We start from the raw sequence: 26,602 nt of genomic DNA, 5'->3' as shown, positions 1-26,602 counted from the left end.
CTCTTTTATGCAAGAAGACAATGGCATATCTGAGATGTTCAAGGAAAGAAAATGTGAGCTAAGGATTTCATGTTCAGCGAAACTGGATTTCAGGTGCAAGAACTTCCCAACAAATCCTTCCTAATAAACCACTAGAGCACTAACTTTAAACAATCAAAACGACCAGAGAAAGAAATATCATAAGGACAGTGAAATACACTTAAGATTGGGAGTATAGACCATACATTCCAGAAAAGCCTATAATTTTGTACAAGACCACAAACTACTGTCTATTTCAAGCAAAGAACTGCTTGCCTTAATGGATCTAACATTTCTAGTATGCAGGCAAATGAGCCAACTTTTACTTGGTTTCTAGGGAAAAACATTTCTGGAAGAATTGGGACACATTTCAAAGAACAAAAGCATCAATTTAGTAACCTGTAGTTATGTTTATTGCTGCCTAATAAGTTACACATAAAATATAGAAACTTAAAATAACAAATAGTTTCTGTGGTCAGGAATCTGGAAGCAGCTTAGGTGGGTGGTTCTAGGTCAGGATCTCTCCTAATGTTGCAGAGAAATTGTCAACCAGGGCACCAGGCATCTCAAGGCCTGAGGGTGCGGAACTTCACACTCACACGGCTGTGGGCAGGCTTGAGTTCTTCACCACGCGGGCCTCTCCACAGGCCGCCCGAGGTGCCACAAATCATAGATGAGCATAAACTCTGTACCTCCCAATAGGGGGAAATAGATTCAAGTGGAGGCAAATATATGGAGGTCTTTTAACTTGTTTGTATGCGGACAGACACAGAACTGGCCATTTTGATTAGGGAGAGCATCTGACGCCCACCAACACTTTCTACAACATTCCTAAAACTTGACAAAATTCTATTAACATGACACAGATTAAACTCTGTCACTGCTATCTTAAGGGCACATACTTCTAGAAACCACATACTTCTGAAGCAAATCTTTCCTACTTAAAGGCAACCTAAAACATAAAGAGGGTAATAATACGCATCATGGCTCATTTGTCGTTTTAGCAGAATACAAAAAAGTGATGAAGAGGTTATTCTTCACAATATCAAGATTATTTTTCAAAACAGATTTGAGAAAACGAAGCTTTTTGAATGACACTGCATTCAGTAGAGCAGAGGTTGTTGTTTTGATAGAGGTGTCCCTGAATAAAGTTTTAGCATGGAAGGATGTAGAGATGAGCACATAATAATGCACTTATACACACAGTACCTCCAATTTTTAAAAGGTATGGTTGAAGCTACTGGTTTTAATCCTCCAACTGTTTTGATGGCCAGATTTTCAAAACTTACTAAGAGAGCTAGCACAAATGCCTCAGAAAGTTCTTAAGTTTGGCCAGTGGGCAACTTTAGTATTAGGACTAAACTCCCGGCTCCCTTCTAGACGTCCTCACCTTCTCTCGTGCTGTGTCTGCGTTCCCACAGGCATTGGCTCCAGCTTCTGAGGCTTTCCTGATAGTGACAGGTAGTACTCTAACTTATGCCTGCCTCAAGATAAGAAATGAGTCCTTGATTTCAAAATGTGCTAAGTAGGTTGCTGCTTAACTGTTTTTTACCTTTTTAAATGTACGTGCCCTTCTGATAGACCGAAATATTATTCAGACTCACCACACATTAGGACTCACAGACAGAGCAATATTTTATTCATTCATTAGAAGTCCCAAATCATTAGCTACATTGTACTCTCAACTAAGTGCTCATGATCTTGAACGTCAGTTTAAGTTCTCAGTATGTATCTTGGGAACCAGAGTATTTTGTCCCACAGAGATTTTTATTGGAAAAGGGCTGATAAGAGACAAATGCTATGTAAATATAGTGATGTGACCCTCATTTTTCATTGAATCTCAAGGACTGTAAATTCTGACAATGGTTTGTGTCAACCGTAGTGATATCAATTTCTTTTCTCTGAAGCTGCTACCTAAAAAAACAGGCTATTTGGGCAGTCTTCCAGCTAAATCTTCTTCTTGTCCTGAGGACTTGCTCTTGCAGTAAGACCCACGGCTTTATTATACCTCAGTAATAAAAAGCATGCAAGATTCATTAAGAATATAGACAAGGCTGTATGTTATATTTATTTATTTTCCAGCTTGTACAAACTGGATGTAGAAGCATAAACATAGTACATTTCTACCATCTTCAACAAAAATATAACCAATATGTACAATTATTGTATTAAAAATACAAAAGGGATACAGACTCCACCAATGTCTTTCTAAAAGACATACAGGTACAAGTAGTATCAAAAGTATGAGGAAATCACCAGTTAATTGTACATTCTGCACGTGACATCACAGAGCGAACTGAGATTAGCAGTCCTATGTTCTACAATTACTTAATGCTTAGATACCATTTGTGCAACTGGGGTAGAGCTAGATTTCTGTCTTTCTATATGCACATGAGGTCCATAGCCTATATAATAAAACTGGCAAAGAATGCATATTACAAGTAAAATTACAAACGCATAATTGACAATGTAATATATAAGCAAGTAGACAAATGCCATGATACAGAAGAGAATTATTAAATAAAGCACTGACATTGTTTGATACAGTGAAAAAACACTGCAATTCGACTTTTAAAATTTGAAGCTATTTACGTTTATCTACTGATCAATATGATCAGCTGAATTTAATGGAAAAAAAATCCAAGACCAGCAGTTCCTCACATTTGAGTACTACTCGGATTGGCAGCCTTCACTTTTCCGGAGTCTGTGCAAAAACAACACAAAAATAGAGTGGAAGGGTCATTTCAGTCATTAGAGGGTTAATAGCAGCTGTGAGCAGGAGGTCGCTACACTTAGGCCTTCTCTGTCTGTAGTGTCCATAAAGCCACTTACAGGTCAGTCTGGTGACTAACCCACCTTGCAAAGGCTGACATAGCTAACCAGGTTTTTGATCTTTTGATCTGTTATCATGTTAAAGGCTTATTTATTCCCTAATGCCAATTCAATAAAGGGAGGCTGTCTTGAAAGTGCAGTATTAACAGCTGGCATTAGCTCCATCCCAAGCTGCTTTAACTGCAATGTTATCCAGTTATAAACATTTCTCTTTAAATACAAAGTCCCTAAAACTAAATTAGCAAAAATCAAAGAAACATAACTTAAAAAAATAGGGTTTGCCATTCATCTCAATGGAGCAGCACATGTCCTCCAATGACACTGTCCTGCACTCCATAAGGCTCAGACACAGGACATGAGAGTCCTATTTCCCTCCCCTGGCCATGTGCAAACAGTTTTACAGAAGAACCCCACCCACTGGGGAAGGAGTGGATGAGGTATCTTGGTATCTAAGTACTGGGCTAACGTCTTATACTTCCAGAATAGGGCACTTCACGGGGGAGGCCAGAAGGACACAGAAAGACAGGGTTACATGCTAGGTCTTCCCCTCTTCTTGGTGTGACCACACCCTGTCTGGCATATTTGGTTTTTTAGAAACCCAGGCTGGCAACCCTACTGAAAGGTTCAAAATAATACTGTAATCATTAAATGGATATAACATTTTTCACGGAACACAATCTTTAAACTTATTTTTTTTAAAAAGGAGGACATTGTAAACAAGTGGACAAGCACTGTACTCAAAGGATTTCCTTGTTTCTCTGTCTTCCTTGGTGGGCTAAAAGCCCCAAGAAGTTCAATGGCTAGCTTTTCTCATGATCCCAATGAGAAGAAGTGCTAGGACTGGATCAAAATCTAAAAGGAAGAGTTTTAAAAATCCTTCCAGGCATTGAGAAGTGCAGCCAGAGTAAATCATCTTGTTGTGATGACCTCAGAATTTGGAATGATACCGTGTGACGTGGCAGGCAGCGACAGTGGGGACTCGAAGACTGCTGCACTGTGCATTTCAAGCAACAAAGTCTGAAAAGTGCCAGGGCAATTTCTTCACAGTATTTCACATGCAAAGGGGGAAGGAAGAAGGGGAGAAGAAGCCCCATGCTGCTTTTAAGGCAGGGAAGGAGGCAAACTGGTCCGCCATCCTCAGTATGTGAGTTCCAAGGCTCCAATGCTTGGGGCGTCTTCTTGTGCTCTCCTCTTAGATGGCTAACTCCGGGTCCAGAAGAACCTGTGCCTCAAACAGCAGATACCTGTTCATCCTCTGCAAGCACAATCAAAGGAAAAAAAAAAATTCATGAGCAAGCAAGTTGTTCCCTGTGCCAGAAAGAAAACGTTTACTGATGTGTTAGACTTAAAAAAAAAAAAGCTATGGTATTTTTATTTAACCCACTTAAAATCCTTGTCTTTTTTTCTAGATGATTAATAATAAAAGTACATGTGATACATATCTTTAAATATACATATACTATAAAAGTATATATACTATCAGTTGGGAAGTTAATAATTCACTGGAAAAGTTATAAAACAGCACACACATAAAGGTCTAGAGAGATATATAACAATATTAATGGTGGTTATCTGTAAGTGACAGGACTGTAAGTCATTTACAATTTTTGTCTTTTGCTCTTTTCTGTAATGGTCATTTGCTTAATGAAACATGTTAAACTCAAAACTCAAAGGTGGTGAGGGCACGATCTCTTTCATGCTCATTCCAGCACTGTAAGGTAGATTTGTAGAGAGAAGGCAAACAAATTAAAGAGAAGTTTCCTTCTTTATCAGGCTTTCTTTTGGAATTCATTACAAGTCCAAATATAACATTTCTTCAAAAAACTCTGAGAATTAGTTAAGAAATCCAGTCATGTCATGTACATACTTTATTATAAATGACACACCCTCTGCAATCTTTGGTATTTCTTAAGCCTTTTAGAAGAAGAAAAAAATCACACACAAAGTAAGCAATCCAAAATTTGCTTTAACCCTAAATTTGGATCTCTGAATATAAAAGGTTTTTTGTGTAGTAAGTACATGGCTAAAGACACAGCTGGCCAGTGTTACAAAACAAATGCCTTGGAAAGCTTACAAGCAGCATAAGCGAACACATCTAACTACGGTTTAAGATGCATATATACATACCGTCCTCCTCGGGAGGAAACCCTTGAGACTGATACGTAGCGAGGCGAGGGTCACACTCATTGGGTTTATGCCACTGAGGTTTGTTTACTGGCCTGCCGCTCACAGGATGCCCATGTGGCTGCTGTACAGGGGAAGGCCCTGCCACGTCAGTGGGCCGAGCAACCATCCGAGATCTCTGCAGTGCCACATTGTAGTCTGGTGGTTTCCTGGCAGGATGGGAATGCCCTTCTGGAAAGTCAGTGATGGGGATTCCAATGTAGCCTGGAGGGGTGGGCGGGGGCTCTCGATACCTGCCCTCCTTTCGTGCTATAATAAAAAGACAATAGACCAGCCATTACAAATTTTGTGAAGAATATTTCATGCCACAAATGTTTGCAAAAAATTGTAATTATTAAAACAGCATACAAATAATAGCAGAAGTGATTTTGTGTGGTATGAGATAGAGGTGGGGGATATGGCAGGTGGGGGGACGCATGTTAACTGAACCAAATATTAACAATAGTTAACCGTGTGGTGAAATAACTGGTGAGAGAAGCTACCATGCAACTGCCTGTCAGCTTTAAATGGACTACTTCCAAACTTGCACTTACCTGTAAATAGTAATGGGTTTACTGAAAGACTACACAGAGAGAGAACATAAAAGGTACCCGATACGATGCCTGGAGCATGTTAACAGTGCCTAGTAAGAGTTCTCTTGCTTCCTCCATCCTCGCCCTAGGGATGAGGCAGACTAGCCCATCTCTGCTGGGCATTTACCCTTATCAGGCAGCGAATCAACGATACTAGTTTCAGGTCTTTGATGACCTCACTTTGGAATATAGTAAATTAAATTTAGAAAAGTAGAACAAAAATGATGCAACTTTAAAAACTCTAAAACTATAAGGTACGTGTGTTTCTTAAAATTCTTCTATTAATGTTCATGACCTAGAAAATGAAATCTGTGAAGGCAAGTAAAGCTAGTTTTATTTTCTTGCTTTCTAGACTCAACTGTTAGGTATGGAAAACCATTCTTTTCTTTGCAGTAAAAATCCTGAGATTTAGTTCATTAAAGGAAAGTGCTTTTAAAATTGTAACCTAAGAATAGTTCATTGTTATTTTCTTATTCATCTTGAAAGGGTATTAAATTTGACATCCACCTGTGATGATTTACATGGCAAAATAACTACAATTTCCCTCCTAGTAAAAGTGATGTCTGTAGAGATTATACTCTAGAATCTCTAACTCTGTACCCTTTAAAGTGTACGTACACTTCAATTATGTAGATGTTGAGTATGCCAAAGCAAATAAAATACATCCTGACAGGATTGAGGGAACATGACAAACTTCATACCAGAGCAGTGACAGCAAAGCAAACAGCCTCTTTCACGTACTAATGAATTATTACCTAGGCACCATTCTGAGTGACCTCATAGACTTCCTTTAATCCTCACCCCAACTGTATAAGGAGAAATCATGAAAATCATTCTACAGACGAGGAAACTGGCACAATTTAGTAGCTTACCCAATGTCACAAAGCTAGGAAAGTAGCACATGAGAGATTCAAGCCTACTGCCTGTGCTCTGTGTTACTGCTCGGCACCACCCTGTCCCCTTTGTTCCACAGTGTGCAGAGTTGGTTTAGCATAGAAATAATTTGCATGGCAAAAACTCAATGGGAGGCTTTTAAATATGCAAAGTGTAAAGTTCTAAATACAATTCAAGAGAACAAAACAGAATAATAAAACATTTAAATTCCAGTTCTATTTAAAAATTCTTCCTCTAGAAAGGATGAGCATCTGATAATTTTAGCTTAAAAGATCAGAAAATATCCATGACAACTTAACTGATCCTGAGAGCTAAGATTTATTGAATGTTTCCTACGTTGGAATATGTTTATATGTACCTGACCTCAGAACCTGGGCTCTTAACCACTAATTCATTTCAAAATCTGGAACACACCATGAATTTGGCAGGCCTATACAGCAATGGGTGGGATAAAACAAACCACAAGCCTGTAATTTTACTTTTTGAAATAAGGTAGATTATGGCCACCACCCAGACATAACAGAGCTCTCCAATAAGCTTACCAGTAAGTCCCTTTGCAGTGCTGGATGTCGCGGCCACGTGGGCAGGTGCGGGGACAGGTCTGGTTTCTTCCGGGGTCCCCGAGGCTATGCTGCTGCCTTCAGCTTCAGCAGAAACATCTTTCCCACCCCTTCGCTTTATTGTGCCTGTGTCACCTTCCGAGTCTTCTCCCCAGTATCCTGTGGAAGATGCCCAGCTTGCCCGGGACTGGGCTTGTTCAAGGCTCTCTCTACTTTGATTCTGCCTGTTATACTTTGTGCTATGATCAGAAAACATGATTTGGTCCATATGGCTGCTTGAGGCCCAAAGGCCTGCAGGGTCCCCTGAATAATCAAAGTGAGTGTGCCCAAATGGCAGTGTTTCCCAGCTTCTCTGGTGCTGGATGGTCTGTATATTATCATGGGAACCACTGGAGCACGACGTCCAGCTCCCACGGCCGCTGTCAGCAGCATCGAGTGAAGCACGATCCCCCTGGTCCTGGGAAAGTTCCTCTGTGCTTGGTGAAGAAATTACTGTAGCTGTAGCATATAAGCCCCGACTCTCAGACATTGGTGCATAGGACCTGAATGGTAAAAAAAAAAATGAAAAAGGATAGCAAGGTTGTTAACTAACAAACCTATGATAAAACCAAATATGTTTTTCCCCAAAAAGGTGACTTCCTTTCTTCACAGGAAGGGGAGGAGAGCACTACTGATTTGCATTACAGAGGCCAGTTCTGCATTGTCCAGTGCTCTCACCTTGTCATCACTGTAAAAGAAACACAGAGGGAGAAGAACAACTTGCTTATGATAAAGGAACATTTTCCTTGCCGGGTAAGGATGGCTCAGTATGACCTGATCATTTCAGAAAGGTAGCTACTATATGGGAACTGGGACATGGTCTAACGTCAGCCTCTGCCTTCAGCACAGGAACAAACTGTGTTCCACTAAAGAATAAATCTGACTTGAAAAGCAGGCTGCCCAACAAAAATGGCAAGGTACTCCATAATCTACAAATGGTGAGAATTAGAGCTGGATGGGAGGAAATTTCTTTGGTGTTATATAAAACAAATAGAAATGTACATCTAAAAGTAAATACTCATTTTTAAAAGAAGGAAGAAGGAATGTAAAGACACTAAAGAAAAGCTGCCTACCCCAAGCTGTACTGATCAGGTTCAATCACGGCCCGCCTCTCCAGCCTGCCCGCCCCTAGGTTCGCCTCCACGACGCTGACAGAATGCCTCTGGCGCCTCTCCTCGTGCAGCGGGACTGAGTCAAAGGAAGAATTGCTGAAAATACTGGATCGTGAAGAGATTTCACTGTGACCAGAATCTGAAAAATTATCCACAGTACCACTGGGCGCCAAAGTATAACCTGTATGGGAAATAGAGCCATATTAATTAGACTCTGTAGGTTTATAACATAAAACTGAAGTCTAACAAATAGAAGCACAAACAAAATGTAGAAAAAGGTATCACCACTGAAGTGGGAAAAAACCATTTATTTGTGGAGACTAGGTGAGACCAAGGTAAACTTTCATTCAAATGAAGTCTAATGTGCTTAATGAAAGTTTAGAGAGGAGATAAGAAATGTTTATAAACCAGAAAATGATGCAGAAAATCATGGCATTACTCAACTATTAGCTCTCTTATGTAGAAATTACACGACTATCAATCTATGTGAAAGGAACTATGAAGAATAACTATGATCAGATTTAAAAGTATGTTTTTTTCAAATTGCAAAAGAGGTCCATAATCTTGTTTTCAACTTCTAGAGTTTAAAGGCATAGAATAATTCAATGGGAAATAGTTGTGTTATACTTGTAATTCCATGGACATCCAAGAATAAGAAATTAAACCTGAAGAAGCTCTCTCTGGATTTTTGCCATTTATTTTCTCAACATTAATAATATACTGGATAAATCATATAAAAGCCAATTGTTTTGCAGGATATAATGTGCAAAATCTCCATTTTTCTCCCTGCACCACCACCTTGTCTAAACAGATGTCCACTTTTTTGGTCTGAAGGACTCTTAACTCTTCTTTGTTGCTTAAAATAATTTTGAAAGTCAGAAGAGAGGCTTGTCTTGATGTTTTTAATGAACCAAATTCAAATCTTTTTCAGCACTCTTTTTTTTTACATTACTAAGGATCATGTGTTACTTAAAATACTGATTTTATATGATTATATGTATGTAATGCAAATTTTTCAGTGCCACTTACCTAATAAAATTAAGTCTAGAACATCTAAATGTTGCTAATTTACTCTCTAAATAGTACTTCCCTATCCTTTCAGGAAATTGTTAATTCCTGATTTATTTTTTTAAAGATTGCACAGGTCTTTATAAGATTTAATATGTTAATCTATGAAATGTCTTTTTATAGACCACACTGCAAGTTTGGACAGATAAGATTTAAGGTCTTCCCTGAACAGTCTGTTCAAAAAAACACCTCTAGAAAAGTAATCACTCAGATGGAACACTTGACATTTAGAGGAATTCTCCCATTTTCTTTAACTCATGAGATGGTTCCTCTTTCCCACCCTGTTTTTGGTTCTATAAACCCCACCTATCCCATAGGTCCATGGTGCATTGTTATTCTTGTTACTGTTCTCACTTCCAAGAGAAGAGGAGGAACTGGTTAAGTCCAACTGCCCGGAGCCAAAAGATCTCAGCTGATCGCCACTGCCACCTAACAACAGGACGAGAAAAGGGTTCAGATATATCCATTTAACAAGGACAGCAGAGTGATACCCACACAAAATGCACAGATGTCTGAAATATCTAAAAAGTAAAACAAGAGGTATTTGCTGTGTCAGTGAAATCTAACTATTAATCTCTTTGGCCTTCTTCTGGGGACAATTGTTTTAAGCATCTATTGCTGGCTTACACCCTATCAAATAGAGGAGGACGAGGAGAAGGAAACCTGGAAGGTTATGCAGCAGAAAATTAATATAAGAAAATATCAACATAAGGAGGAGACTTTGCCTAAAATTTCATCTCTTAAACAAGACCTGTGTTAAAACAATGAAAAAAATAAATCAGGAAGACACTAGTTTTTCTTGGATTTTTAAAGCCCTTGACCATGTAATTAATGTCATATAATCATACTTACTTAGAACAACTCTCAGTACAAAAAGAATTATTAATACATATACATACAATCAATAAAAACTTTATTTTTTAAAAGGCATTATATAGTTGTAAGTTTAACACTAATTACTATAAGCATAGTTCTTGCAAATTTATAAGCTGAAACATAGAACTCCCAGTGAGGAAACAAATCCATCAGGAGCTATATATTCAATCATTTTAAATGACTATTATCAAAATGGTGTAATATGTAACTCTGGGATTTATTACAGCTGCTTGTATTAATCACCATAAAGGAAAACATAAAGTGATTTCATCCCACCTTTCCTCGGAGAACCCTGTGGAGAGGCGGGGGGAGAATGAAGCTGTGAGGATGCGTCTGGCATGGTGTCCTCTGCCTGCCTCTTGTGGCGTTCTAGACTTCCTTCTTCAGACAAAGAAAGAATTTTCTTTAAAGCCTGTGGAGAGTTTATGCCTATAAGAGAAAGAAAATAATTTAATATGCATTTTCAAGATAGAAAAAAATAACATTAATAACTAAAAAATTTTTTGTTAAGATTTACTATTACATTTAGTTTCAACCTATTTACAATCTCAACGGCCTTTGTCCTTGTCATGGTATATACAAATCGTACGCTTAAAGAAGATGACACAGATACTCAGTGTTTGGTTTCTAGCTGATCTCTCCGAGAGTACTAGCAATAGACTGCTTTTGGCATTTTACTTTAGATTCTAAATCTTCAACACCATCTTTATTTTACAATACGTTAGACAACAATGAAGAGAGAAGAAAGACAACTGGAAAAATATTTGATTTTAAGATGAAAATGACACAGTTAAGAATATCATTAGGACTCAAGTTTGAGCTGGGAATAGGTATTTTTGGGTTCTTGGCTGTGTTTGTTCAGGGAGGGAAAGTGAGAATAAGTAGAGAGCCAAGAGTCAAAAGCAGTAGCAAGAAAACTGAATTAAAGAGCTCTAAGGAATTCCACGCAGTTACTGTTCGATCAGATAAAAAGAGAAAAGGGGAGGCAGAAGGAGACCCACGGAAATGTCCTGTTGCAGAAACTCCAGGAGAAGGTTTTCCAGGGAAGGCAGTGATCCAGCACCAAGCACAGAATTAAGCAGTATAAGGGTAGAAGAGAAAGATACGGTGATTTTTTCCTCTAAAAAATTATTATTGGAAATGAGGGATTCACATTACAATATTTTATAAAGCCTCTAGTATTATTATGAGACATTCTGAATTACCTTATTTTGAACAACAAAGAAATTCAGGAGGGCATTATAGCCTGAAACTACCTCAATCAATGCTAGTTTTAATGTTCTTTAAGTTAACAGAATTCACGTATTAATTTAACATTTAATTCTTCATTTTACTTCATGTGTTTGATATTTTAATACAATCTTTCAAAAATCACTTTTAAAGCAATAATTACATGGATGAATTACATACTTGGATTAATTACATAAGGCAATAATATATACAGGATGCATGAAAATATTAGCTACACTAAAGCTATGTGAATGAACAGTTTTATCTGGAAGAGTATTTCCAAGGTCAGCATCATACACTGATTCAAAAAGTACAATCTTTCAAACAATACAGATGGACATGAAGATGCTATGCCTTAGAAAACTCTCTTCCACTTTCATAGTGTTTCTGGTGATGACAAAGACACTAATATAAAAAAGGCAAAAATCATTTAGAACAAAATCATTTCATGAATTAGAGTTGAACAGGGGGCTCCACATCTCTAAATTAATATTTTATATTATGTTACTTTAATTATTTATGTTAAACTAATTATCATAAGAAGACACATGATTATTTCATCCACATTTCTGAAGTTCACAAATCCAAATAGGCCCAAAAACATTTGGAGAGAATTCTCTCTGAGAAAGTGGGGGACAGCTTTATACTCAGACACACTGACATTTGGGCTAATAGGCTATATTTAACTATAAGACTGGTAAACTTCCATATAAGAAGTTTGGTGTATATATAAGAGGGAACAGAAGTCAGACTGCAGGTAATATAGGAATACATGAATATTAGTAAGACAGTAGACAAACATGTAATTTTAATTTGAAAGGGAAAAGGTCAGGTAAAGGTATTTTTTTCTCATTCTTCCCCAAACTCATCCAATATGACACTTGCTGATCAGGAAGAACGAGCCAAAGACAGAGTATATGAAGGATCTCCTATAAGACTCTCTCGCCCAACTCATACAAACGAGTGGTAATTAAACAAGTGGTAATTGGGCAGGAGCTGTCTTAGTTACTAATACACTATTTTATCAAAGCAAACTCTTGGCTACCATTTTATTTTTTTGGTATTATTAATGTACAATTACATGAGCAACATTATGGTTACTAGACCCCCTCCTTTATCAAGTGCCCACCACATACCCCATTACAGTCACTGTCCATTAGTATAGTAAGATGCTATAGAATCACTGTTTGTCTTCTCTGTGTTGTACTGCCTTCCCCGTGCCCACACCCCACTACATTATGTGTGCTAAGCATAATGCCCCTTTTTTCCCCTTATCCCTCCCTTCCCACCCATCCTCCCCAGTCCCTTTCCCTTTGATAACTGTTAGTCCCTTCTTGGGTTCTGTGATTCTGCTGCTGTTTTGTTCCTTCAGTTTTTGCTTTGTTCTTATATTCCACAGATGAGTGAAATCATTTGATACTTGTCTTTCTTTGACTGGCTTATTTCACTGAGCATAATGCCCTCTAGCTCCATCCATGTTGTTGCAAATGGTAGGATTTGTTTTCTTCTTATGGATGAATAATATTCCATTGTGTATATGTACCACATCTTTATCCATTCATCTACTGATGGACACTTAGGTTGATTCCATTTCTTAGCTATTGTTAATCGTGCTGCGATAAACACAGGGGTGCATATATCTTTTTCAAACTGGGCTACGTGCATTCTTACAGTAAATTACTAGGAGTGGAATTCCTGGGTCAAATGGTATTTCTATTTTGAGTTTTTCGAGGAACCTCCATACATTTTCCACAATGGCTGAACTAATTTACATTCCCACCAGCAGTGTAGGAGGGTTCCCTTTCTCCACATCCTCGCCAACATTTGTTGTTGTCTGTCTTTTGGATGGTGGCCATCCTGACTGGTGTGAGATGATATCTCACTGTGGTTTTAATTTACATTTCTCTGATGATTAGCGAGGTGGAGCATCTCTTCATGTGCTTGTTTATTTGAATTTCTTCTTTGGAGAACTGTCTGTTCAGAACCTCTGCCCATTTTTTAATTGGATTATTTACTTTTTGTTTGTTGAGGTGCATGAGTTCCTTATATGTTTTGGATGTCAACCCTTTATCAGATATGTCATTTATGAATATATTCTCCCATACTGTAGAATGCCTTTTTGTTCTATTGATGGTGTCCTTTGCTGTACAGAAGCTTTTCAGCTTGATATTGTCCCACTTGTTCATTTTTGCTTTTGTTTCCCTTGCCCAGGAGGATTATGTTCATGAAGAAGTTGCTCATGTTTATATCCAAGAAATTTTTGCCTAAGTTTTTTCCTAAGAGTTTTATGGTTTCATGACTTACATTCAGGTCTTTGATCCATTTTGAATATACTTTTGTGTATGGGGTTAGACAATGATCCAGTTTCATTGTCTGACATGTAGCTGTCCAGTTTTGCCAACACCAGCTGTTGAAGAGGCTGTGATTTCCCCATTGTATATCCATGGCTCCTTTATCGTATATTAATTGATCATATATGTTTGGGTTAATATCTGGACTCTCTATTCTGTTCCACTGGTCTGTGGGTCTGTTCTTGTGCCAGTACCAAACTGTCTCGATTACTGTGGCTTTGTAGTAGAGCCTGAAGTTGGGAAGCGAGATCTCCCCTGCTTTATTCTTCCTTCTCAGGGTATCTTTGGCTATTTGGGGTCTTTTGTGGTTCCATATGAATTTTAAAACTATTTGTTCTAGTTTGTTGAAGAATGCTGTTGTTATTTTAATAGGGATTGCATTGAATCTGTAGATTGCTTTAGGCAGGATGGCCATTTTGACAATATTAATTCTTCCTATCCAAGTGCATGGGATGAGTTTCCATTTGTTAGTGTCCTCTTTAATTTCTCTTAAGAGTATCTTATAGTTTTCAGGGTATAGGTCTTTCACTTCCTTGGTTAGGTTTATTCCTAGGTATTTTATTCTTTTTGAGGCAATTGTGAATGGAATTGTTTTCCTGATTTCTCTTTCTGCTAGTTCATTGTTAGTGTATAGGAATGGAACAGATTTCTGTGTATTAATTTTGTATCATGCAACTTTGCTGAATTCAGATATTTGTTCTAGTAGTTTTGGAGTGGATTCTTTAGGGTTTTTTATGTACAATATCATGTCATCTGCAAATAGTGACTTCTTCCTTACCAATCTGGATGCCTTTTATTTCTGTTTTGTCTGATTGCAGTGGCTAGGACCTCCAGTACTATGTTGAATAAAAGTGGGGAGACTGGGCATTCCTGTCTTGTTCCCGATCTTATGTGAAAAGCTTTCAGCTTCTCGCTGTTAAGTATGATGTTGGCTGTGGGTCTGTCATATTTTGCCTTTATTATGTTGAGGTACTTGCCCTCTATACCCATTTTGTTGAGAGTTTTTATCATGAATGGATGTTTAATTTTGTTGAATGCTTTTTCAGCATCTATGGAGATGATCATGTGGTTTTTGTCCTTCTTTTTGTTGATGTGGTGGATAATGTTGATGGATTCTTGAATGTTGTACCATCCTTGCATCCCTGAGATGAATCCCATTTGATCATGGTATATGATCCTCTTGATGTATTTTTGTTTGGTTTGCTAAAATTTTGTTGAGTACTTTTGCATCTATGTTCATCAGGGATATTGGTATGTAATTTTCTTTTTTGGTGGCATCTTTGCGTGGTTTTGGTATTAGAGTGATGCTGGCTTCATAGAATGAGTCTGGAAGTATTCTCTCCTCTTCTATTTTTTGGAAAACTTTAAGGAGAATGGGTATTATGTCTTCTCTAAATGTCTGATAAAATTCAGTGGTGAGTACATCTGGTCTGGAGGTTTTGTTCTTGGGTAGTTTTTTGATTACCAATTCAATTTTGTTGTTGGTAATTGGTCTGTTTAGAGTTTCTGTTTCTTCCTTGGTCAGGCTTGGAAGGTTGTATTTTTCTTGAAAGTTGTCCATTTCTTCTACGTTATAAAGCTTGTCAGCATATAGATTTTCATAGTATTCTCTAATAATTCTTTGTATTTCTGTGCTGTCCTGTCCATCATGATTTTTTCTTTCCCATTTCTGATTCTGTTTATGTGTGTAGATTCTCTTTTTCTCTTAAGAAGTCTGGCTAGGGGTTTATCTATTCTGTTTATTTTCTCAAAGAACCAGCTCTTGGTTTCACTGATTCTTTCTATTTTTTTATTCTTCTCAATTTTATTTATTTCTTCTCTGATCTTTATTATGCTCTTTCTTCTGCTGACTTTGGGACTAATCTGTTCTTTTTCTAGTTTCAATAATTGTGACTTTAGACTATTCATTTGGGATTGTTCTTTCTTCTTTAAATAGGCCTGGAATGCTATATATTTTCCTCTTAGAACTGCCTTCCCTGCGTCCCACAGAAGTTGTGCTGTTGTGCTGTTGTTGTCATTTGTCTCCATATACTGCTTGATCTCTGTTTGAATTTGGTCATTGATCCATTGATTATTTAGGAGCATGTTGTTAAGCCTCCATGTGTTTTTGAGCCTTTTTGTTTTCTTTGTGCTGTTGGCTACCAGTTTTTTAAAAAATTTCTTTCCTTTTATTAACATTGTTTCCTGTCACATATATGAAGAAAGAAGATCCAGTACATTTTATGAAAAATAATTTTGTTGTTGTACCATTTACATAATATGACTTAAACTAGTAGATATATACTCTTAATATGAAAGATTTGGCTCCCTAACATTTAGGAATTACCTATTTTCTCCTGTCCCTTCCCCCCAAGTTAGAGAATCAATAATTCAATACAAATAAGAATTCATCTCTAGACAAATCATTTCACTTAAAAATATTCTGCCTAAATGCCAGCAATTTGTCGATCATATGGCAAGACTAGTTTAAATAATGTATATGGACAAAGCAACTTCTGTACTTGTTAAAAATGAAATGAAAGCATAATTTCCCCATTCATGCCCTGCCAACCCTGCCAACCATGACAAGTAAGCGGATTGAAGTGCGATATTCTGTTAAAAACAGTGCTTCCACTGGCAAAATTATGTTACTTAGGGAACAGTAATATTAACATTGAGAGATAACAATAAGGGAAGACTCAAGTATATTAGACAAAGTTATCCAAGATTTGTGCTTTTTCCTAATCTATGAAACATGACAGTGAACAGCAGCAAAAGGGACTGAACTTCATCACCTACCAAAAGGAGGGAGATCCTTGACAGGCACTTTCTTCCGGGAAGGGTAAAGGGACACGGCGGGCACCTGCAGTCCCTGGTTGGCTCTGTGAGCTGGGGGCTGGGGCTGGGCTTGGGCCTTCTGCTGCGGCCCTGCCCTCAGCGCCACCGGGGAGGTCTCAGATTTGACAGGCTTTTTGTCACCAGGATTCTTAGGCACTGATAATTGTTTGGTTTGAAAATGGAACAAGAAATTTAAGATGTTAGTAGCTGCATACAGGATAATTTTAGAACATATGAGCATTTTCTGCAGTTAGAAGACTGAAATGTGTATCTTTTTTTGTCCTGTCGCCTATACAAAGGACAGACCTGGGGGCAGGGGAGAACTCTAGTTACATAAAATATTAAAGGCATGGTAGGACAAAGCTATTTTCTTTATGAAACTGGGTCTCTCAAATAATAATTATACTATTAACTACTACATTAAAAATAAAAATAGAAAAATGTGGATAGTTCAGAATGTTATATATGTAAGTATATAAAAAGCACAAATATATGAAAAGAGCTACAACAAGAAAATTGTTAGGAATTATTTTTCTAAGATTGTTTTCAAAATCCCTTGACATATACAAGCTTAGTTTTTAATAAAATCTATTAACTGCTACCTTTTACTATCAAATTCTCTCTCCTATGGGTTAGAATTATTTATGTTAGCTAATAGCAGCCAATACTGCTTGAGTATGTATTGAGTGTATAATTCCACGGCAGGCAGAAGGCAAACCAATTTAAAAGGACAATTAAATGCTGTACATATTATGCAATTATATTCTAATACAATATAGTATACATCCTCCATTTTATATATAAGGAAGCTAAGGAATAGAGAGCTCAAACAGCTTGTCTAAGGTAGCATTGCTGGTACCAGGAACAAACAGGATTTGATCTCAGACCAGTCTGACCCCAGAGGATAAACTCTTCACCAGAACACATGGTGCTTTTACAGTGTCCTGGAGAAATCTAATAGCTTGAGACTTTTCAAATCATCTACCTAGCATTTCTATTAAAGGTACTTTCAAACCTGCCCATTTAAGACTCTAGGTGTCTTAAAAGGAAAATGAATCTCTCTTAGAAATACAGATGTAAACAAACAGAAAACTGTCTCATTTCTACCCTGGCCAAATTTTTAAAGGCTGGGGAGCTACACATTGGGCAGAGCTGTGGTTCACTGTGCTGTAGTTACTGTCTGTGCCAAGGGTATTACAGACCCCCACAGCACACCCAGTTCTATGCTCCTCTGACCCGGCAGGCCACTCCCCCTTGCAGGTTGCTGAATGGAGTATCTACATGAGAAAATGAGGGGTGCAAATGGGAGACACATCCCCCCATGTGTGTCCCTTGCCAGCATACTGGCTACATCAGAATGAAACCAAAACATCAGCCACCCTAGGTAAGTCTACGGCGTCATCCTCCCTAACTAACAAGCTGGACGCAGGGCTGTGCCTCAGCCGGGACTGCAGGGCTCTCAACAGCGGCGTTCACGGGAAAGGCTAGTTCCTCTCAGGGTGCCTCTTGCCGTCTGAACTGAGCCCTGTTCCGTCACCACCCATAACACTGCACACGATTCAAATCTGCATTCCAGATAGAGTCTAAAGCCACTTAAAGGGAAAACTCACATGTGTTGGTTGCTGGCTCACACTGCAGTGATAATGTCTGAAGACTCTCCTCATCCATTTCTAGCTCCAGATTGGACAGGTATTGCTTCACTTTTCGAGCCATCTGGGCATCCTCATAAAGCTTTTTGGCATTGAGAAAGGAACTACGACGTACCCGCTTTTTATGACCACCGGTCTGAGCAACATCCAGCACTGCTGCGTTTGCACTGCCCTGGCTGAGGGACCTGCAGGATGAAAGGGACGCGCAGCTCGCTCTAGCTTGGGCCTCCTGTCTGTCTGGGATGGGCCAAGACCTACATAAATACTCTGTTCAAAAGGTCATATGCCTCATTCTGATAAGTAAACTTGTTACAATATAGAAAAATGTAGATTTTTAGTTAAAAAAAAAATCACACACATATTTGGCACCTGTTCTGTGCCAACTAGGAAATTCTACTTTCCACATCTATAGAGCATTCAAGGCAGTTCTCTCATGAAAACCTGGAGATAATGATTGTATATAAAAGCTCATACAAGAATACACAATTAAAATCACTAAGCTTTACATTAAATTTACTTCTCCTAAAGAGGATGTTTTACATAGATTTAAATAAAATTAGCTACAATGTTCAGAGTTATTTTCTTATTCCTTGGGTTAAACGTAGTGAGTTTTAAACTAATATGGTCAATCTGTTAATAAAATGCTCATGCAAATATAAACATGTTTGTATAGAAACTGGCAAATGAATTGTTAAGAATTATTTTTAAAAAGAATTGGTTTATAGAATGAAAATAGTAGTTAGTTGAGCTGTAAAAAATTTAGTTTAAACACCTAGGGGCACCTTTTATATTACATGTATTCACTGCTCAGGTATCTGTGCAACAGTATTTAAATTGCACAATTTTCCCTTCTAACAGCCTTCCTCCCCTGACCCCCACTTTAGGCTTTTGCCATTCAAGTTATACTAGAATAAAATCTTTCTGACAGCTCAGAAGTATGCCCAGCCTACAGTTCCCCAGAATATTCATCAATCATTTCACAGCTCTCATGGATCATGACCTCAAAAGCAAAAGCCCCAACTGATTAAGCTTGAAGTCACTTTGCCAAATGAAATTCTGCTAGAGCAAGAGGGTTAAGAAAAAATGCAAAAATGCAAAGCATCAGGAAATAGAGCAGGTAAGAAAACAATGCAATGGGCAGATTAAGAACTGAATGGGTATGGAAGGTCTCCACCACTTACCCCAGACTCCTCCATTTCTTCTTCCTGTAAGTGAGAGCCATGGAGATTGAAGCATGGGTGTAGAAAGATAGAAAGATCACAAGCTCAGAAAGAAAGGACTGGACTTCTGAATAAGCAGTACTAGAAGCCCACAAACATTAAACTGCACAATTACCTTACACACAGTTTACCAGCAGTATTTTCTTGGCTCAAAAGAAATATATGTAAATTTTTCTAAGAACTCCTATTCTTTCCTTCACTGGATTTACCAATTTTTACTACACTCACAGCTAAATCCACTGTGTGGGTATTGAGAATATACTGTTTGGGTTATTTACCTATTTTAGGTCATACTTTAGCTCTACAAGTCAGTGTTCTGAAGAGGAATAGTTGTGCCTTGTGTTAAATGAAAAATGTTTGAAGGACAAACCATTTTTATTGACAGTAAAAGTGCACTTCATATAGAATAAGACACTTATTCCAAATTAGAGATCAGTGGAGATTCTCGGCACAACCTAAGAAAAATCTCTGCCATACTACAAATATATATATTCTTAATTCTCTCATATTACAAAGTTCTGCTCTAAACTCAACCTTCTCTAATCCCACAGATGCTACTAAAGATGACACTAACCGAGTCCTGAACATGAGAGCAGGGTCCATGTTAACTGAAGCCATTCGGCCAACATGACGAATTTCTTTTGCAATCATCCTTAGCTTCTCAAAATTGACCAGTCCGTCGACTTTTGAGTCATTTCCTATAATTGGCAAAGACGGAAAAGGGAAATAATGTGGCATTTATTCGGTGCTTCCACAGTGAAGACAGAAATCTACTTTATATTTACCTTCATGAAGGAATGTGAGATCCTTCTTGATAACTGGGAATAGAGGGATTATGGGAGGTTGTAGGTTTTGACTATTGAGGACATTGCGATATTTTGCCATGTTTCTAGAGGGATCGAAAAGGTCTTGGAGATCTTGAAACAGCTTTTCATATTTATTGGGAAGTTTTTCCCAGGTGGTTCGTAGTCTTGCCACTGGTGCCAGGTTTAGGCCACTGAGAGGGAAAAAAAGAAAAGTAGTATAAAATTAGATGATTTATACTAATGAAATGAAGGAAATAAAATAGTGTATTGCTTATTTAATAACATATAACACCTCTGTGTATATGCTGTATATTCACAGTAATTTACAGGATTCATAAGATACTGTAATTCTTGGGAATGAGAACTGAAGATGGAAACAAGGTCAGGGCCAAATGGTTTTACTCTTCTGCCTCTTATACTCCACTGGTCTGTTTATTGTGAAAAAAACAACTAGAATGTTAAGTATCACGAGCATAGGATATTATTTCATTGCTTCACCTCTATACATGGAGCAGTGCTTGGAACATAGCAGGCATTTGATAAAACGGATTGGCTAAATACTCTACAGTAATAAAAGCCATAATAGTTGATACCATGACCAAACTTCTAGACAGAGAAAATGACTGATTTAAATAATCAACATCAATATTGTTGTTTCAGTTTGTATTTTCTTCCAGCTTCAATCTTGAAGCACTTAAAAGACAAATAACATTTAGTGGGCATCTGCTTTGTGCTAGTTGACAGAACTCCACATACATTATATCATTTAATCAACTTGTGATAGTTCCTTGGGGCACTGCTTTTTTACACAGAAAGAAAGTGATGTTCTGAGAAGTTCAAATGATTTGTCTGAAGTCACAGAGCTAAGAAAGTGGTGAATATAGATTTTCCAGGCTCTAATCAGCATACAAGAGATTTTAAATTAAGGAGTAAGGTTAAGATTTAGAGAAAAAAAATTGTCAATATGATTCAATTAAAAGCCACTACACTTACACAAATTATATGGTATTCCTGGATTGATATATATTTTTAATATGCAAACTGAATTGCACCTCAAGACAAATATGCGCTTTTACCTGATGATTGCAAACATTGAGTTAAAATTCTTGCATTCCCTACAATGTAATGCTATCTTGATGAAATGCTTAATGATCTTCATCCTCTTCAGCTGGTTTGTCTCTCTCAGAATTTCAGATGCTACCCAAAATGTTTCCTGGTTAATTACTTCTTCAAATTTCTTCAGGTTGGCACAGCTGGTTTTTGATTTGAGTTTAAATAAGTCATCTATATATTCAGTAGGTTCAATATTGCGGAAAAGTTCAAAATTTCTCATAGAGAGCTGTGTAGCAACTTCAACAGTACTGAGCTGCAGTAGGGAAATTTGACTTTCTCTCAACAACTCCTGAGCATCTTCATCTGAACAAAGGGTTTCCGTTTCCATGTTGTTTTTCAAGTAATACCTGAATGAAAAACAGAGAATTCAAAGCCTAAGCAGCAATCTCATAACACTGCTTGAAAGAATAATGCTACTTTTTAGAGAATGTTTGTGAGAATACTTAATTGAATGGTGAAGAATTCTTCTGAAGACAGTGGATGAAGAAGCTGCCCCAGTCACTAAATAAGAGAATCTCAGTTGAGAAGTTACTGGAGACTAAGAAATCACAAGGAAATCCATATGCCAGTTGTAATTCACTTTTGCCCTGTCCTTCCCTGCTTTCCAGATTATTTTGGGCTAAAAATAACAAAAGAGCTAAATGTAAAATTTCAGTTTAAACAAGTAAACATGCTCTAAGGAAGGAAGCAGGGAAGATCAGACACAGGTCATCACTCTTCCCAGAGAGAGTATTGATGGGTCCAGATTGGATCAATAAGCTTAACTATACTCAAATACCAAAGAAACCTGTAAGTCAATTCCCTTTCTATTTGATCCTATGAATAGAACAATCCTAAAGGAGATTTTAACTTTTAAATACCTGATTTTCACAAAACCTTACAAGTAAGTGGGGGCAGGTACTAGTCCTATTTGTCAAATGATGAAGTGGAGGTTTCCAAAGATTAATGAATGACTAGTCAATACCAGCTGCAAAGGTAAGAACTCAGAGTTAGTGCTTCTTTATCTCTGTAAGCAACTTGTTGAAACAGAATCAATTCCCTGTAATATATTTGATATTGTAGACAGATGCTCTCCCTAAGCTAAATACCGTAAAGGAAGAAATAGGGTGTATAACAAGAGATGTGCCAAACTGGCCTTTGCATATTTTACCAAAGCAACCATGACAGAAAACACATACCTTAGGGCCTTAACACTCACAGATTTAACACTCTCAGTTTTGATTACTCATGAAGCCTGTATGACATGTATTCATCTATAATTTTCTTAAATGTGAATCATGAATCTATACTTCAAGACTCCATCAGGGTTACAAATATATCAATGTATATTCAAATGATAATGAGAAAAACTCACCTCAGAATTAGAAATAAAAGTGAAGAAGGGTCAGAAAGTCATAGGTGACAGTAGGAAAACAAGTTATGAATGAAATAATATATGTAACATGAAAGCCAAAACAACAAAACACTGCATATGGGGAGGAAAAAAAAATGATTTGTGGAACTACTTCATTTTCAATCAGTGCAGATTAGTCATTAAATGAGAGCCAAAACTTAACTACTTCTTTCAATGTTCAATAATGTGACGTTCTTCTAGCACATAATGTGTGATGTAAGCAGAGCAGGAGACCAAGCTCTGAAGCAACTAAAGTTTGGTTCTGGAGTTAAGAGGTGTTTTTCATTGTCTAACATAGAGTAACAGGCAGCATTAGCCAACTACATTGTCATAGATATCTCTACCTAAACAAATGAAGTGCCTAGAAAAGTTAGGTCAGCAGGAGCAAATGCCATAGGCATAGTAAAATGTGTTTGTGAATTTACATACCCAGGGAGTAAAGAGCTTTCCATCAGGCTTACGCTACCGTTCTGCCAGCCCAGGGTCTGAGAGGGTGAGCGTAAGCAGTAACTGCCTGCATGCTGATAGGCAGTGACACCACTCAGGTCACAGTGCCCTGGTTTTGAAAAAGTTCATCCTTGTGAGTCAACAATCTGTGTGCATTTACTTTGATACACCAATTCTCATGAATGGGAAAATATTTCTTAATTTGCACGGGTACTTATCATTGTAAAAACCCTTGGAAAGTGTTCATCTCCTAGACTATGGTGTGGGTTTGAGAGGTGGCAAAGAAATCCACAGATAGATATTATATACCTTCCGCTCAGTTGTATTCTATCAGCAAGTTTGGAGAGCTGGTCTGGAAGTCTTCTTTGTTTGATTACCCCCTCAGGTGTGACGGAGACCTCACACAGTGAATACTGATCAGGGCTGGCTGTCACAGCAAACTCTCTGATGGCCTGAATGACAACTTCCTTCGCTGTGGTGTCCTTACTGATCATGATGTATCGACTTTGCTGATCAGCCTTAAAAACCCTTAACACTTGATCTGGCAACTCTGGGGAAGAGAAAAGCCATGTGTAAGTCGAAAGGATTTTAGTATATGGTAATACATTTAAGTGAAGTAATCTGAAAAAAATCCTCCTTAGAAAAGATAATGCTAATCTTCCATCTCTCTCTTACTGTAGCTCTTCTGCAAAGATTCAGTTAGTCAGCATACTGAGGTGCTCCATGAACACATTTCCCCAAAGATAATCGAATGATATACAAATACAAACACATCAGTACAGAACAGCAGCACACAGGATCATCAGGTTGATAACAAAATAGGAAAAACTTAAATCTGAAGTTTATCATTATTATATTGAAAAGCCCATTAAGCTGAACTAAAATATGCCTCTTACTCTTAGTATGACCTAGTGATACCTGCATGGTATGTGTTACCTTCATTTTATTATAGAAAAAAACAAATTCAGAGATTAATTTGCTCATGGTTGTATCAAAATACTCTGAAGAATAAAAAAGACTTAATTTCGACTATTTGAAATTTAAAATTCATCCCTTTAGCCTCAGATATAAATCATGCCAAACCAAGAGAGATAAATATATATTACCATCGTGTTAGAAATAAAGAGATTACTACAAAAAAAAAAAAGCAGTATGGGTGTGCTCACCAGGAGTAGTACTGAAGTCTAAAATCCGATGATGTGACTGCAGTAAATCAGGATTACTGGACGATAAGGTCCCACTGACAGGAAGTGCAGTTGGGATGTGCTTTGTCTGCCTTAATCCTACTATACTGTCATCTTGAGACTGACCAATCCCAATATCACTGAACAAAGAGAAAAATTAGAAAATAAATGATCAGCAAGTTAAAAAGTTGTAACTCATCAATACATAATAAACACAGACCATAAATAAAACATATTTCATTTAATTTTCAGTTAATGTAAAGATATTAATAAATTGTTGAAAAATTGCAAAGCAACTACTGCCTAAGTATATCCAACTCATTTTGCTGTTCCTTAAGTGTAAAGTATGTTTCTCTAAAACATGTCTTTTTAACTAAACAAATCAGCACTATTAGTAGTTTCTCAGAAAAGATAAGCTCTAGTTACTCACAAATATATTTATGAAAAAGCACATTAGAAAGAATGCATTTGGTCTCACTCAGCTGATGACTTCTGCATCAGAATGATAGATTGTTTTGTAATCTGATCTTGAAGAATGAAGAAATTTAGTAATATGAATAGAGAAAAAATATGTAAACTGTCCCAATTTTGTTCTCCAGTATTTCAGATAAATAAATGAGATCACTTTGGAGTCATATGTAAAGAAACTCAGACACAGACATTATTTCTTAACTATACAGAGCATAAAAAAGCAGTAGTGCATGGTGACAGCCTTAGTTATCAGAGGTAATGGAAATCCAATGACTCACTTCTACTTTTAATTCACTACTCAAAATTTCTAGTTATACATTTAAGTTCCCAGAGAAATACTGCTGTATTCTCAAAATACCCAATGTTTTTATAGCTGTGCCAAAAACAATAACCTAGTAGCATACTTTCTCTTTTAGGGAAATGATAGAGGTAAATAAGGAGAAGAACTTCTTTTAAAGATGATTTTAGTGTTATTTTTCCAAATTCATAGGTAAGTCCATGACAAAATTAAATATCCATTTAGGTGCATACAGGCATGCACATAAAGACAAAAAGTACTAATGTTCTGTGAAGCATGAAACTCTTCACATTATTAACAAAATTTTATTTTTCAACCATATTAACCCATCTTTACCAAAAACATTAGATGTAATAATTAAATGAGACAATTACTGTGGTCACAGACTGAAAAAGACCTGACTGGGCCACTCCTGACACACATAGCTATGAACACAAGTGTAACTCCAGGCACACCTGAAAAGAGCTGCCACCTTAAGAAACGTTCCTCAGCAACATTCTAACACCTAACATTATTTGCACTCTACTTTTGCCTATATTTCTCTTTATGCACACATGGGGATACTCCTGGATTGAAACTATAAATGATCCTTGAACAACAATGGGAGCAGGGGCACTGACCCCATGTAGCTGAAAATCCGTGTAAAACTTCTGACTACCCCAAAACTTAACTATTAATAGACTACTGCTTAACAGAAGCCTTACAGATAATATACAGAGTCAATTAATATATGGTGTATGTTATACGTATTATATACTATATTCTTTAAGTTAGAGAAAAATTTTTTTTGAATTGTTGAAAATCTTCAAAAAATTTCACAATATAGTTATCAAAAAATATCTACATATAAGTGGAAACACACAGTTCAAGCCATGTTGTTCAAGGATCAACTGTGCTTTATATTCAAGACTTAATTCAGAAATGTCCATCTCTGAGCACATCTTATTGTATGACCATTGTTACTGAAACTGCTTTTTGGCCTTCATTGATTTTATAGTCTGTTGACTTATTTCCTCTTTAATCCAGATTCATCAATCTTTACTTCCCTGACAACCACTTAACCGAATTCTACAGTCCTCCTGGCCTCACCTTTTTCTTCCCCCACTATTGGTATCACTCTATACCCTACCATGTCTATCCTTGCCAGTTTGCCATCATCCAGTCTTAAGCTTCTGCAATACTCATAATGTTTGAGATAGAGAAAGAAACGAAAAAACCCAGTATACCTAGAAAATTTATCTGATTGGCTAGTTCACTGGCTTTGTCAAAAAAAAAAGCAAACAAAAAAAAACCAGTGTAAACACACACTGATTTCTAGGAGAGAAAAGTTTAAGGAGTAACTAGTGTTAAATCAGGTCTATCAAACCAATATTGTAGATTTTATGGCTTACTGAGAGCCTTCTTTTAATATAATTTTTTTCATTTCAATTATTTTACATATATGAATTATTTCAAATAATTTTCATAA

The 26,602-nt window shown here is 37.2% G+C and overlaps 1 protein-coding gene across 14 annotated transcripts in view; it reads right to left on the bottom strand.

Moving 5' to 3' along the window:
* Positions 1–2,075: 2,075 nt before the first annotated feature.
* The window catches only part of RAPGEF2 (Rap guanine nucleotide exchange factor 2), a 259,283-nt gene continuing 234,756 nt past the window's right edge, over positions 2,076–26,602 (bottom strand). For 6 of the 14 annotated variants that reach the window (XM_036887962.2, XM_036887963.2, XM_036887972.2 and 3 more), the window contains 14 exons: positions 24,348–24,505; positions 23,491–23,731; positions 21,305–21,688; positions 20,208–20,419; positions 19,997–20,120; positions 19,384–19,407; positions 18,164–18,387; positions 16,515–16,709; positions 10,432–10,584; positions 9,586–9,708; positions 8,173–8,392; positions 7,043–7,602; positions 4,978–5,283; positions 2,076–4,105 (listed from right to left, as the gene is read on the bottom strand). In XM_036887962.2, coding sequence (XP_036743857.2) covers positions 4,080–4,105; positions 4,978–5,283; positions 7,043–7,602; positions 8,173–8,392; positions 9,586–9,708; positions 10,432–10,584; positions 16,515–16,709; positions 18,164–18,387; positions 19,384–19,407; positions 19,997–20,120; positions 20,208–20,419; positions 21,305–21,688; positions 23,491–23,731; positions 24,348–24,505 — 2,950 coding nt within the window. In that variant the 3' untranslated portion in view covers positions 2,076–4,079. The remainder of the gene's footprint in view (positions 4,106–4,977; positions 5,284–7,042; positions 7,603–8,172; positions 8,393–9,585; positions 9,709–10,431; positions 10,585–16,514; positions 16,710–18,163; positions 18,388–19,383; positions 19,408–19,996; positions 20,121–20,207; positions 20,420–21,304; positions 21,689–23,490; positions 23,732–24,347; positions 24,506–26,602) is intronic. The other 8 variants (XM_036887969.2, XM_036887970.2, XM_036887978.2 and 5 more) reach the window with 4 other exon arrangements.

The sequence above is a fragment of the Manis pentadactyla genome, chromosome 1 (assembly GCF_030020395.1).
Source record: "Manis pentadactyla isolate mManPen7 chromosome 1, mManPen7.hap1, whole genome shotgun sequence".
In the NCBI taxonomy this organism is placed as follows: Eukaryota; Metazoa; Chordata; class Mammalia; order Pholidota; family Manidae; genus Manis; species Manis pentadactyla.
Note: the sequence above shows the minus strand (reverse complement) of the source record. Positions and strands in the feature narration are given on the sequence as shown.